The sequence below is a fragment of the Bufo bufo genome, chromosome 7 (genome assembly GCF_905171765.1).
Source record: "Bufo bufo chromosome 7, aBufBuf1.1, whole genome shotgun sequence".
In the NCBI taxonomy this organism is placed as follows: Eukaryota; Metazoa; Chordata; class Amphibia; order Anura; family Bufonidae; genus Bufo; species Bufo bufo.
In genome coordinates this window covers 83,859,442-83,873,157 of record NC_053395.1, presented here as the reverse complement: position 1 = coordinate 83,873,157, position 13,716 = coordinate 83,859,442, and the positions used below count along the sequence as shown (strand labels likewise).

The 13,716-nt window shown below is 42.3% G+C and overlaps 1 protein-coding gene across 3 annotated transcripts in view; it reads left to right on the top strand.

Annotated features, from left to right (window-relative positions):
* The window catches only part of USP22 (ubiquitin specific peptidase 22), a 102,506-nt gene extending 89,056 nt beyond the window's left edge, over positions 1-13,450 (top strand). For 2 of the 3 annotated variants that reach the window (XM_040440100.1, XM_040440099.1), the window contains exons 14-15: positions 12,562-12,711; positions 12,879-12,921. In XM_040440100.1, the coding sequence (XP_040296034.1) occupies positions 12,562-12,711; positions 12,879-12,921 (193 nt within the window). Of the gene's footprint in view, positions 1-12,561; positions 12,712-12,878 lie in introns of all 3 variants that reach the window. The other variant, XM_040440098.1, reaches the window with a different exon arrangement.
* Positions 13,451-13,716: the final 266 nt, after the last annotated feature.

Sequence of the window (13,716 nt, the reverse complement as noted above, 5' to 3'; positions counted from 1 at the left end):
GCAGCCTAACCCATTTTTTCCACTAACAAAGCAAGGGTTAACAGCCAAACAAGACTGTATCTTTATTGCCCTGACTCTGCCGTTTACAGAAACACCCCATATGTGGCCGTAAACTACTGTACGGCCACACAGCAGGGCGTAGAGGGAAAGGTGCGCCGTATGGTTTTTGGAAGCCAGATTTTGCTGGACTGTTTTTTTGACACCATGTCCCATTTGAAGCCCCCCTGATGCACCCCTAGAGTAGAAACTCCATAAAAGTGACCCCATCTAAGAAACTACACCCCTCAAGGTATTCAAAACTGATTTTACAAACTTTGTTAACCCTTTAGGTGTTGCACAAGATTTAATGGAAAATAGAGATACAATTTCAAAATTTCACTTTTTTGGCAGATTTTCCATTTTAATATTTTTTTTCCAGTTACAAAGCAAGGGTTAACAGCCAAACAAAACTCATTATTTATGGCCCTGATTCTGTAGTTTACAGAAACACCCCATATGTGTTCGTAAACCGCTGTACTGGCACACAGCAGGGCGCAGAAGGAAAGGAATGCCATACGGTTTTTGGAAGGCAGATTTTGCTGGACTGGTTTTTTTGACACCATGTCCCATTTGAAGCCCCCCTGATGCACCCCTAGAGTAGAAACTCCAAAAAAGTGACCCCATTTTAGAAAGTACGGAATAGGGTGGCAGCTTTGTTGGTACTAGTTTAGGGTACATATGATTTTTGGTTGCTCTATATTACACTTTTTGTGCGGCAAGGTAACAAGAAATAGCTTTTTTGGCACGTTTTTTTTTTTTTTTTTGTTATTTACAACATTCATCTGACAGGTTAGATCATGTGGTAATTTTATAGAGCAGGTTGTCGCGGACGCGGCGATACCTAATATGTATACAATTTTTTTTATTTATGTAAGTTTTATACAATAACTTCATTTTTAAAACCCCAAAAAGTTTTAGTGTCTCCATAGTCTAAGAGCCATAGTTTTTTCAGTTTTTGGGCGATTATCTTGAGTAGGGTCTCATTTTTTGCGGGATGAGATGACGGTTTGATTGGCACTATTTTGGGGTGCATATGATTTTTTTGATCGCTTGCTATTACACTTTTTGTGACGTAAGATGACAAAAAATGGCTTTTTTCACACCGTTTTTATTTTTTACGGTGGTCACCTGAGGGGTTAGATCATGTGATATTTTTATAGAGCCGGTCGATACGGACGCGGCGATACCGAATATGTATACTTTATTTTTATTTATGTAAGTTTTACACAATGATTTCATTTTTGAAACAAAAAAAATCATGTTTTAGTGTTTCTTTAGTCTGAGAGCCATAGTTTTTTCAGTTTTTGGGCGATTATCTTGGGTAGGGTATGATTTTTGCGGGATGAGATGACGGTTTGATTGGTACTATTTTGGCGTACATGTGACTTTTTTGATCACTTTTATTACCTTTTTTGGGACGTAAGGTGGGCAAAATTTCAATTTTCTCATAGTTTTTATTTTTTTTATTTTTATGGTGTTCACCGTGCGGGGAAAGTAACATGACCGTGATCAGGTCGTTACGGACGCGGCGATACCCAATATGTGTAGTGTATTTTATTTTTTTAATTTTTATTCAGTGATGAATGTTTTTTTTTTTTTTTTATCTTAACTTTTTTCACTTTTTTTTACTTTTTTTTTGACCCAGACCCACTTGGTTCTGGAAGATCCAGTGGGTCTGATGTCTGTATAATACAGTACAGTACAATATATATTGTTCTGTACTGTATTTTACTTACACTGAACAGATCTATGCTTTTAGCACAGATCTGTTCAGCACCATGGACAGCAGGACGCCTGAGCAGGCGTCCTGTTGCCATGGGAACCTTCCCCATCTGCCACAACTTCGCAGACGGGGAAGGGTAAGCACAGGGCTGAGGGGGGCTCTCTGGGGGCTCTCTCCCTCTCCATCGGGGGGCTGCAAAGGCACAGCAGCCCCCTGATGGAGAGGGAGGGAGCTCCCTGACCGATGACAGTTAACTTTTTCCATACAGCGGTCCGTACGGACCGCGGTATGGAAAGGGTTAAACGGCTGACATCTGCACAGATGTCAGCCGTTTATACCAGGGTGCCAGCAATGTGCTGGCACCCTGGTATACCCACTAGAAGCCAACGATCATTCATGGGGAGGCGGGCGGGGGATTGCGATCCCGCCTGCCGCACCTCCCGCAACGCCCCCACCGCATGCGACACCCCCCCCGCACCACCCGCCGGCATCAAAACGTGCAGGGGGGGGGTGAAAAATATTGATTATAGGCACTCAAAAGTTTCTGATCCCCGCTATCAGAAACTGCAAAAAGCGCAGCAAACCGCAGGTCTGAATTGACCTGCGGTTTGCTGCGATCGCCGACATGGGGGGGTCACAAGACCCCCCCTGGCGTTGTCACAGGATGCCGGCTGAAGGATTTCAGCCGAAATCCCGTTCTGATTAACCCCTGGGGCGCCGGAATACTGATTTCAAGTTAGGACGTACCGGTACGCCCTGAGTCCTTAAGGACTCGGGAAATAGGGCGTACCGATACGCCCTGCGTCCTTAAGGGGTTAAAGGTGTTTTCCAGTGGTTAACAAAATGTAACTTATGTTTATACATATGTCAGTATGACTAAGTGTTATGGCTTTATATAAACACAGACCATACAACAAATGGCAAGATAAAAATGGGGTGGTCTTACTGCAGTTCAGTCAGGCTTATGGTGAACAATACCCTGTTACTGTCCCTATGTGGTCTTCTTTAGTAGCCATTCTTGGCAACATCACCCTGAAAAGGATAGCTGTATACTTAAGCCCTTACATTGTTGCGTTATAACTTGCCCGTGATCCCTATGTGTTTCCTCTTGGTATTAGTCCAGAATTCATCGGGGGAATGTGTTGCCTGCCACTGCAGGATCAGTTTCAGGTGGGTCAGACAAGATTGTGGATATCTAATGAGGACCAAGATTGGTATGACTGCTCTTACATTAGGTGTGAACTCCTGCAACCTACTTTGCCCTAGACTGGTGTTATTTTGAACTCTCTTGTACCAGGCCTTTTTTAAAAAAAAATTTTTTATTTCTTTCCCTTCTCATGAAAGCAAGCTTGTAAGGAGACAACATCCTGCTCTAGGACAGGAAAACGGAGCAGATAAAGTTTCACACATCCACCAGACCTTAGTCTCAGGTTTCCTGTCCTCCAGGTGGAATATTCTCGCTGGAGCTCTTACTTCCTGATGAATTTTTAATTTACACCTGGTGGTGATCTTGGTATGCTGAAAGTAGAATACCTGTATGTTTGGGGCTTAAGGCTCTTTGGAGGTGCCTAGCTTCACAAACTTGTTTTACATATAGCTCCCTGACACGTGTTGGGACTTATATATAATTTTATTTACAATTGGTCCTTAGGACCATAGGTGTCCCTAGATTTACACGTGTCATTAATGGTAAAATGGAACGTTTATTTCTTGTCCTTAAAAAATAGTAATATCTAAAACTTCTAAAGTTAAAATTGTCAGCTATGTCTGACTAGTATATTCTTGGTCATCCTATGTCTGATTTATAAGGTACATCCACTAGAGGGCACTTTGCATTTCTGTCTGTTATCCTCTTAGTTTCTTTTATTACTGCATATCTAAGCTCAGACAGTGCTCACTGTCAATTACACAGTACGCTGCCTTCTGGCAGCGATTGTCTTAGTGGACTATACTCCTCTTCCTAATCTATCTATCACATTCCTATTAGTTCAGACATGCGCTGGCTAAAAGACACACCGTTGTCACTATCTGTCCCCCGACATGTTTCGCCACAACCTTGGCGTCTTCAGGGGTATGGGCAGTGGATTGTGTGTTGGGGGCGGAGCCAGGCTTATGAAACCTCCCTATGTGTGTGCCGATCTTCTGGGCCAATGTGTATCTTTGTTACAACGGACTGAATGTAGGCGGCCTATCAGTGTATGTCTGGCAGATAAGGCTGATTGACTACTCCCACTCCCTTGTTAACCAATGGGCTCGAAGCTGCGCTGTTTTGGATTGCGCTGATGCTTAGTACCTATTTGCTTCTGTGATTGATCACTGCGCATGTCCGGATACTTGCTGTCTAGCTTAGTGTGGATCATATTTCTGCGCCTATGATGACCTATCAACAGTGCGACACAGAGTCCATTACATGTCTGCGCATGTCATGTAACTTAGGTGTTTGCTATCCTAAGATGAACTGCGTCTGCTCACAGTGAGAGAGTAGATATCATGGATTTTCGGTGCGCACTCGTTAGGATTAGGATGTTTGTGATCCTTGAATGTACTGCGTCTTCTCACAATAATAGAGCAGATATCGTAGATTTCTATTGCGCATGCGTTAGGACATACACTGATAGGCCGCCTACATTCAGTCTGTTGTAACAAAGATACACATTGGCCCAGAAGATCGGCACACACATAGGGAGGTTTCATAAGCCTGGCTCCGCCCCCAACACACAATCCACTGCCCATACCCCTGAAGACACCAAGGTTGTGGCGAAACATGTCGGGGGGGGGGGGGGGGCAGATGGTGACAACTGTGTGTCTTTTAGCCAGCGCATGTCTGAACTAATAGGAATGTGATGGATAGATTAGGAAGAGGAGTATAGTCCACTAAGACAATCGCTGCGTACTGTGTAATTAACAGTGAGCACTGTCTGAGCTTAGATATGCAGTAATAAAAGAAACTAAGAGGATAACAGACAGAAGTGCAAAGTGCCCTCTAGTGGACGTACCTTATAAATCAGACATAGGATGACCAAGAATATACTAGTCAGACATAGCTGACCATTTTAACTTTAGAAGTTCTAGATATTACTATTTTTTAAGGACAAGAAATAAACGTTACATTTTGCCATTAATGACACGTGTAAATCTAGGGACACCTATGGTCCTAAGGACCAATTGTAAATAAAAATAGCTTCACAAAGACTCTCCTCCACTCTACTATGCAGTCCTCGCCTTTTGAGGTAGTGCTGCTATAGACAAGTCCCAGCCAACTCTGGTCAGGTTCAGCATTCCTGCAGCTCTTGCCTGCAGGAGCTGTGGGTTACAATATACATATTGGTCACTGCTGTCCCTAGATGCGATATGAGCATGCTTAAGAGGAGGGGCCACATCCCTTGAGGCGTCGGACAACACAGGGCCCAGGCGCAATAAAAATAGGTGGTGGTTGAAGTCAGCTAATTATCCTTGGCATCTGAAATCACTGAAAACATCTGAGACAGAAAATCAAAATCGCTCTGACCATTGGATTCCTCAAGATTTACCCAGCCACTATTTGTCCAGATGGATGATGGGGACTCATAATACAAGTGGGTGAAAGAATTCTTGTCTTCTCCCTTGAGTGTTTTTTTTTTTTCTTTTCTCCCCTGTTTAATTTATTACAGAGTAACAAAACCAGTAAGAAGCCTGCAACATAGTCTGAGAATAACGAATGTGCTGTGTGGAAATGTGCCTTGCCTGAATCCTATGCTAAACCCCTGTGTTAAGCTTGTCTGAATGTTTGTAGCAGATAAATCTCTTGGTTTACTTGAAAACATGAAGCATGTGGTTAGTTAAAGGGGTTCTGCACTTTGTTTAAACTGATGATCTATCCTCTGGATCTATCCATTCAAGGGAACAGAGCTTAGCGTCGCCCAGGCCAGTTAGTCGTGATGTCACTGGGCCTGCGGTAAACAGTGAGAAGGCCGCGGTGCTGCTGGAGTGCCGCTGCCTTCTCAAACAGCTGATCAGAGGGGGTCCCGATCAGAAGCTGATGATCTATCCAGAGGCTAGATCATCAGTTTAAACAAACTGCAGAACCCCTTTAAGCTTTCTGAAATACCTAAAGCAAGATCATTATCAACCAGCTACTCTGGAGGTCCTACCAGAGACTTGCATGTGGATAGTTCTGATGATTATAATTATGTATTGGAATATGGGAAATGTTTTACTGATTATAAATCAGACCTAGGGTGTTTTGGTGGAATGCGGTGGATAGAAAGTCAGACCTACAACTTAAAAAGCCATAGAGTAGACCTATATAGCTGGTCTCAGACACACTATTGCAGTACTATCCTGGGTAGCCAAATCATTAAAATTGTGGTTAAACCATTGGAATCTTATATAAGGCTTAAATCTGATCCCTGGGAGTTTTATTTGTCTCCCCTTTCTTTTAAGGGCTCATGTACACAAATGCAGCCCTGAAAAAAATAGAACATGTCCTGTTGTCCATTTTACAGATAAGGATAGTTGTATAGAGGGCAGGATGTTGCGTTCCGCAAAATGCGGACTGCAAAAACTGGGAGGGAGCGCTTGTCCCATTTTTGCCCTGCCACATGCAGTTTGGATGTACTAGAGCAGTGATGGTGAACCTTTTACAGACAGAGTGCCCAAACTGCAACCCAAATCCCACATATTTATCGCAAAGTGCGATCACAGCAATTTGACCTGAATACTACAGTCCACTATAGTATATCTTCCATGTACTTTATCACTTAGCTACAATAGCCTACCTACATTCAATGTGCTGCCTGTGCTGTTCATATCGCACCCTGCGCTGATCAATGGCAGAAAAAGTCTAAGGCATATTGGTATGCATTAGACTTTTTTTTCGAGGCCGTGGGTGCCCACAGAGAGGGCTCTGAGTGCTGCCTCTGACACCAGTCCCATAGGTTCGCCACCTCTGCCCTAGAGCATGGATTCCATCTGGAGTTTGTTTTGGTCACACCAAACAGGTTTGTTTCAATACAATATCTTTGAGTCCCCCTCTGGTCAAACACCTAGCCTTAGAATTCTTCCCGCCCCCAGTCCTCAAAATGGCCTTAACCCTTTCATGCCCAGCCACCTCTTTAGGCCGGCATATCTGGGGATCTACTCCTGGTGCAAAGCTGGTAATGCAGAGGATTTTAACCCTTTCCTGCCTCTTGTGCGCTTGAGGCCGGCATCGTAGTTTAAAAAAAATAAAATGTGCGCCATACGGGTCCCCCCTTCTCAGCCCTCACTACCAGGGGACCAACCTGTCTGTGTGGTACCACACTGGGCCCCGTTTCCTATCTCAGATAGGTAGGACCTCTTATATTCCCAATCCGCTCTACGGGGCAGTTTGGTTGATAATTCTCCACCTTCGCAAATCCCGTGGAGGACAGCTGAAGTATTCCCAATCCACCCTCCGGGTCGTTTGGTTGATAATTCTCCACCTGCTCAATACAGCGGAGAACCTCTGGAATTCCCAATCCACCCTCCTGGGTCGTTTGGTTGATAATTCTCCACCAGCGTATTAAATAAGGGACCTCTGACATTCCCAGTCCACCCTCATGGGTCGTTTGGTTGATAATTCCCCACCTGCGCAATTCCAGTGGGGGATATTATAACATTTACCAAATTTAGAAAAATTTGCAATTTTAAAAATTTCAATTTCTCTGCTTTTAAAACAGTCATAGCTCCTAAAATAGTTATTACTTTACATTTCCCATATGTCTACTATGTTTGGATCATTTTGTAAATTACATTTTATTTTTTGGGACCAGTTTTAGAAGCAAATCTTGAAATTTTTCAGAATTTCCAAAACCCACTTTTTATGGACCAGTTCAGGTCTGAAGTCATTTTGTGAGGCTTAAATAATAGAAACCACCCAAAAATTGCCCCATTTTAGAAACTACTCACCCCTCAAGGTATTTAAAACTGATTTTACAAACTTTCTTAACCCTTTAGGTGTTCCACAAGAATTAAAGGAAAATGTAAATGAAATATGAGAATTTCACTTTTTGGCACATTTTCCATTTTAATCCATTTTTTTTTCCAGTAACAAAGCAAGGGTTAACAGCCAAACAAAACTCAATATTTATTGCCGTGATTCTGTACTTTACTGAAACGCCCCATATGTGGTCGGAAACTGTTGTACAGGCACACGGCAGGGTGCAGAAGGAAAGAGCGCTATATGGTTTTTGGAGGGCAGATTTTTCTGGGATAATTTTAAGTTGCCATGTCACATTTGAAGACCCCCTGATGCACCCCTAGAGTAGAAACTCCCAAAAAATTACCCCATTTTAGAAACTACGGGATAAGGTGGCAGTATTGTTGGTACTATTTTAGGGTGCATATGATTTTTGGTTGCTCTATATTGCACTTTTTGTGAGGCAAGGTAACAAAAAATAGCTGTTTTGGCACCGTTTTTATTTTTTGTTATTTAGTGTCCATCTGACAGGTTAGATCATGTAGTATTTTTACAGAGCAGGTTGTTAAGGACGTGACTATATCTAATGTCTACTTTTCTTTTTTTAACTATTTTTTTTTGTAAAACAATTTTTTTTACACACTGTAATACACTTACAGATTCCTGCCTGTGAGATCCAGGGGGCTGGATCTCACAGGCTATTACGGAAGGCAGCCATGATACCCAAGAAAGGCATCATGCTGCCTTCCCTGCCATTGGGTCCCCGTCCTCGACCTGATGGCCACCCCCACACACACGGCAGGGTCCCGCATGTGCCGTGGTCAGCACTGACCGCAGCAGTGCAAGGGTTTATGTGCCGGCATCTGTGTTTTCATCGATGCCGGCGCATACAACAGGGGTCCGGCTATCAGTGACTGCCGGACCCCTGCTGCTGATCGGTCAGGCGCATCTCCTGCACCTGCCCTATCAGCCCGCCGTACATGTACATTTTTGATATTTTTCCATGTCACTATATTTTTAAACTAAAACCAAAAATCCTGCTGCTTTCGCACTGGCAATTATGTCTAATTATTGGCGCCACTTCTTAGTTTATACCGATCACTTTACTCCAGTTAACTCATTCTAATCCTGCCTGCAATGATATCATTTTTGTATATAGATAAAACAGGATCCACCATTCACAATAGGTGATTGTCACAGCTTATCTATTCTTTCCTTGTACAATGACCTCTGCACAGATCAGAGCATGCCTAGAAACCCTTCCCTAGAAGTCAATGAGGTCCCCTGCTGTAACTCCAAGTCAATCACACTTCTGTGAATTCAAACTGTCCACTTAGGAAGCAACACTGAGTGACAATCAATTTCACATGCTGTTGTGCAAATGGGATAGACAACAGGTGGAAATTATAGGCAATTAGCAAGACACCCCCAATAAAGGAGTGGTTCTGCAGGTGGTGACTACAGACCACTTCTGAGTTCCTATGCTTCCTGGCTGATGTTTTGGTCACTTTTGAATGCTGGCGGTGCTTTCACTCTAGTGGTAGCATGAGACGGAGTCTACAACCCACACAAGTGACTCAGGTAGTGCAGCTTATCCAGGATGGCACATCAATGCGAGCTGTGGCAAGAAGGTTTACGGTGTCTGTCAGCGTAGTGTCCAGAGCATGGAGGCGCTACCAGGAGACAGGCCAGTACATCAGGAGACGTGGAGGAGGCCGTAGGAGGGCAACAACCCAGCAGCAGGACCGCTACCTCCGCCTTTGTGCAAAGAGGAACAGGAGGAGCACTGCCAGAGCCCTGCAAAATGACCTCCAGCAGGCCACAAATGTGCATGTGTCTGCTCAAACGGTCAGAAACAGACCCCATGAGGGTGATATGAGAGCCCGACGTCCACAGGTGGGGGTTGTGCTTATAGCCCAACACCGTGCAGGACGTTTGGCATTTGACAGAGAACACCAAGATTGGCAAATTCACCACTGGCGCCCTGTGCTCTTCACAGATGAAAGCAGGTTCACACTGAGCACATGTGACAGACGTGATAGTCTTGAGACGCTGTGGAGAACGTTCTGCTGCCTGCAACATCCTCCAGCATGACCGGTTTGGCATTGGGTCAGTAATGGTGTGGGGTGGCATTTCTTTGGAGGGCCACACAGTCCTCCATGTGCTCGCCAGAGGTAGCCTGACTGCCATTAGGTACCGAGATTAGATCCTCAGACCCCTTGTGAGACCATATGCTGGTGCGGTTGGCCCTGGGTTCCTCCTAATGCAAGACAATGCTAGACCTCATGTGGCTGGAGTGTCTCAGCAGTTCCTGCAAGACTAAGGCATTGATGCTATGGACTGGCCCGCCCGTTCCCCAGACCTGAATCCAATTGAGCACATCTGGGACATCATGTCTCGCTCTATCCACCAACGTCACGTTGCACCACAGACTGTCCAGGAGTTGGCAGATGCTTTAGTCCAGGTCTGGGAGGAGATCCCTCAGGAGACCGTCCGCCACCTCATATAATAAAAAAATTATGCTTTCTAAATGCTGTTAAGAATAGCTGAGACAAGACGGCCGCCCCCATAAAAATGTTCAGGAAATAAAGTTAAAAAAAAATAAAAATCTACAACAGAAAAAATAGGTATTACTATCTGGTTTTAACTGGCATATAAAATTTTTGATTACACATTTCCTTTAAGAAAATTGCTTTTTGGCAGCCCCTTGATCGATTGACACAATAGTCAGGAGGGGACCTCATTGACTTCTATGGGAGAGTTTTCTAGACATGCTCTGTGACCTGTACAGAGGTCATTGTACAAGGAAAGAATAGATTAGATGTACAATCTATTGTGAATGGTGGATGCGGTCTTATCTATACACAGAGGCCATATCTCCTTATTACAGGCAGTATTAGAATAATATATAACTGCACTAATGTAATATGTACAGGCCAAGAAGTGGCGCCTATTATTCGGTTTGGTGGTCATGGCGAAAACTGCAGTATTTTATGTTTTTTGTTTAAATATATAGATTGACATTGAAAATTGACTTAAAATTCTTTAAAAATGTTAAGCATAAAACTGGATTAAACAGTAGGTCATTTTCTGATTGCACATTTCCTTTAAGAGGTGTCCCAATACTTTTGTCCATATAATGTGTTAAAATAATTTTATTTATTTTTTTCTGGATAATGTAGACTTTTTGTATTAAATTTTTTTGTAGCAGACCCCCTTAGGATTTTACTCGGGTGTCCTGGGGGGTGTGAAACTTTATTTTCTCAGGTTTCCTGTCCTGGACTGAGATGTCTCCTTGCATGGGCGCTGTCATCAGCTTCCAGAAAAAGATACCAGTAAGAGCAGTTTTTGTTTCTAAACGCTGTATGCCTGGACCCTTGATCTCTATCTCAGCTGATGAATCCGGCAATAATACCATGAGGAAACGTGTAAGGATGATGGGGTCAAGATAGGGTACAACAGGGCAAGGTTTAAGTATAGGGCCTCACCTTTAATAATGATCCTAGTAGGGACAGCACCAGGGTTTTGGTCACCATAGCCAACTGAGACAAGCCTATCTGAACCGTGGTGAGACCTCTCTATTCTGCTAGCTGTTTGTTGTATGGTCTGTTTCTATGATGGAATTAATGTTCACTTACTGACACTGCTGTGAATTTTTAAATAGAATAAAAGTTGTATATAAATGTTGCACTCCTATCTTTTGGATTTGCGTGTTGGTGTAAGGAGTTGGAGAATCAAATGGTTGATGGACTGCACTTTTTTCCTGCAATGTTTTCTAGTGTTTGAAAATTCTGACGGCAACATGTGTTAAAAGAACTAAACAGCTTATACTCACCGGACATATGCCTGCTGCTCAAGTAACAATGGTTCCTTGATTCCTTCCCAACCTTCCCCAATGATCCGTATGTATTTTGCAACTCGCAAAATACATGTGGTCATATGCGTGAAGCCTCATACATATGAATAATCTATCTGGGATACACTCGTGAATAGCCCAGATTTTTAGATCTTCTGGACCCACATCTAGTTAGCTGATTTGTAAAATACTGCACATAATACACCCGTACACCCTGGATCAACTAAAAGTTTACTAGTACCCCCTTTTAAATTTATTCAGTGGGGGAATTTTTTTTTCATAAGTTCTGTAGTTTCTGGGTTGTTAAAGTAAATCTTCTATGTTGGGGTAGAAACCATTCCTCCAAAGCATAGAAGATTTCTCCTTGTCATATTTATAGTCCTAGGTATAAAATGGGCAACCCATTTAAGGTGGGCCTTATTTCTGGTTGTCATTTTTTTTTCTTCTTCTAAGGTGTACTTTTTTTTTTAAATCAGACCTTTTTTGTTCTTTCTCTATAGTGAAGTTTACACCCAGAGTGTTCTACAATTTAAATCAAAGTGGAGAAAAAATGCTAGTAGGCTTTCTTAAAATGACGATACAAATAAGCTGTGTTTTGTAAAGCATTTTTAGCAAAAAAAGTTGATGGACACTGCATCATTTTTCAGAAAAAAAGCACATGTACAACCACCATAATAATGTCTTTGATTCTAAGTTGTTCTTAAGTTGTCTCCAACCTGAATTTGTGTATAGTTTGCATACATTTCACCCACTGAAATCCTAATGGACATGCCACTTTTCTAGAAGGTTATATATTACCCTTCTAGAAAATTGATATGTCCATTAGGATTTCAGTGTGTGAAATGTATGCAAACTATACACAAATTCAGGTTGGAGACAACTTAAGAACAACTTAGAATCAAAGACATGATTAGGGTGGTTGTACATGTGCTTTTTTTCTGGAAAATGCAGCATTGTCGGTCAACTTTTTTTTTTTTTTTGCTAGAAAAATGCTACAGGTATGAATTCTTTGTGTTCCCTCTGCAGGTATTCCTTGTTTGCAGTAGTTAATCACCAGGGAACTTTGGAGAGCGGGCATTACACTAGCTTCATCAGACAACACAAGGACCAGTGGTTTAAGTGTGATGATGCAATTATTACCAAGGCTAGCATTAAAGATGTTCTAGATAGCGAAGGGTGAGTTGTATCTTGTGTGCATTGTGTATGTTTATATTATATATGTGTCATGATTTTTAAATATTTGCTTTTCTATACATTTTTCTTTATAATTCCTAGTGTTTTTTTCCAATGTTTTTATTGTTGATTGGCTGTAAATTTAAGTCTTTGATCCTCCTTCGTTTCAGGTATTTGCTTTTTTATCACAAGCAGTTTCTGGAGTATGAGTAATCATATCTGCGTTTGTCTAAAATGTGAATAAAAGTAAATCCAAGCAAGACTTCTCCGACAACACACAGACCTACCTGAATTTTTCAGACAAAGCCGACATTAGACGGGAGCAATGCCGGTGTCGCATCTGCCCATTGACTCTTGAACGGGTGGAAGAACTTAAAAGTTGCAGCACACAAAATGGGAGATCTAAACAGGAAAGGGGCAGAGGGATAATTTAAGTCTGGTACTAAACATCTCTCATCGTGCTTCTGAGATAATGTATGGGAAGGCTGGGTAAGGGAGGGGGGAGGAAACATCTCCAGATACCATCACTAAAACATCCTCTCCATTTGGTGCTTGAGTTGCATCTGACCAAACTTGGCAGTTATTATAGAGGAAGGCCATCTGTTGATGCACGTTGGACTAAAAGCTTAAGAAGAGCCACCAGGTTGGTATCTACAGATTAAGGTTGAAAAAGGCATAAAGAGTATTTTGCAAGTATCTCTATTTGTGATTTTAGTTATGAAATAAATACAGTATGAAACTACTAAGCTATCTGTCTTTCTCAGCCAGCATTAGGAAATCCTGGATTGTGGACAGATACAGCAGTTACAGGGGACTTCTATCCTGTATATATTATAATTTGGACTGCTCCTGAAAACTCAGGAATTTTTCTTTCTTTATTTCCCTATCATGGATGTTTTTTCTTTTGCAATGAATTGCAATATATTGTCTTTTTCATGAAATTTTATTTCCTCAATGCAGTCATCAGTAAAAGAGAAGGCAGTAAATTCTTGACATGTCTTTAATGTA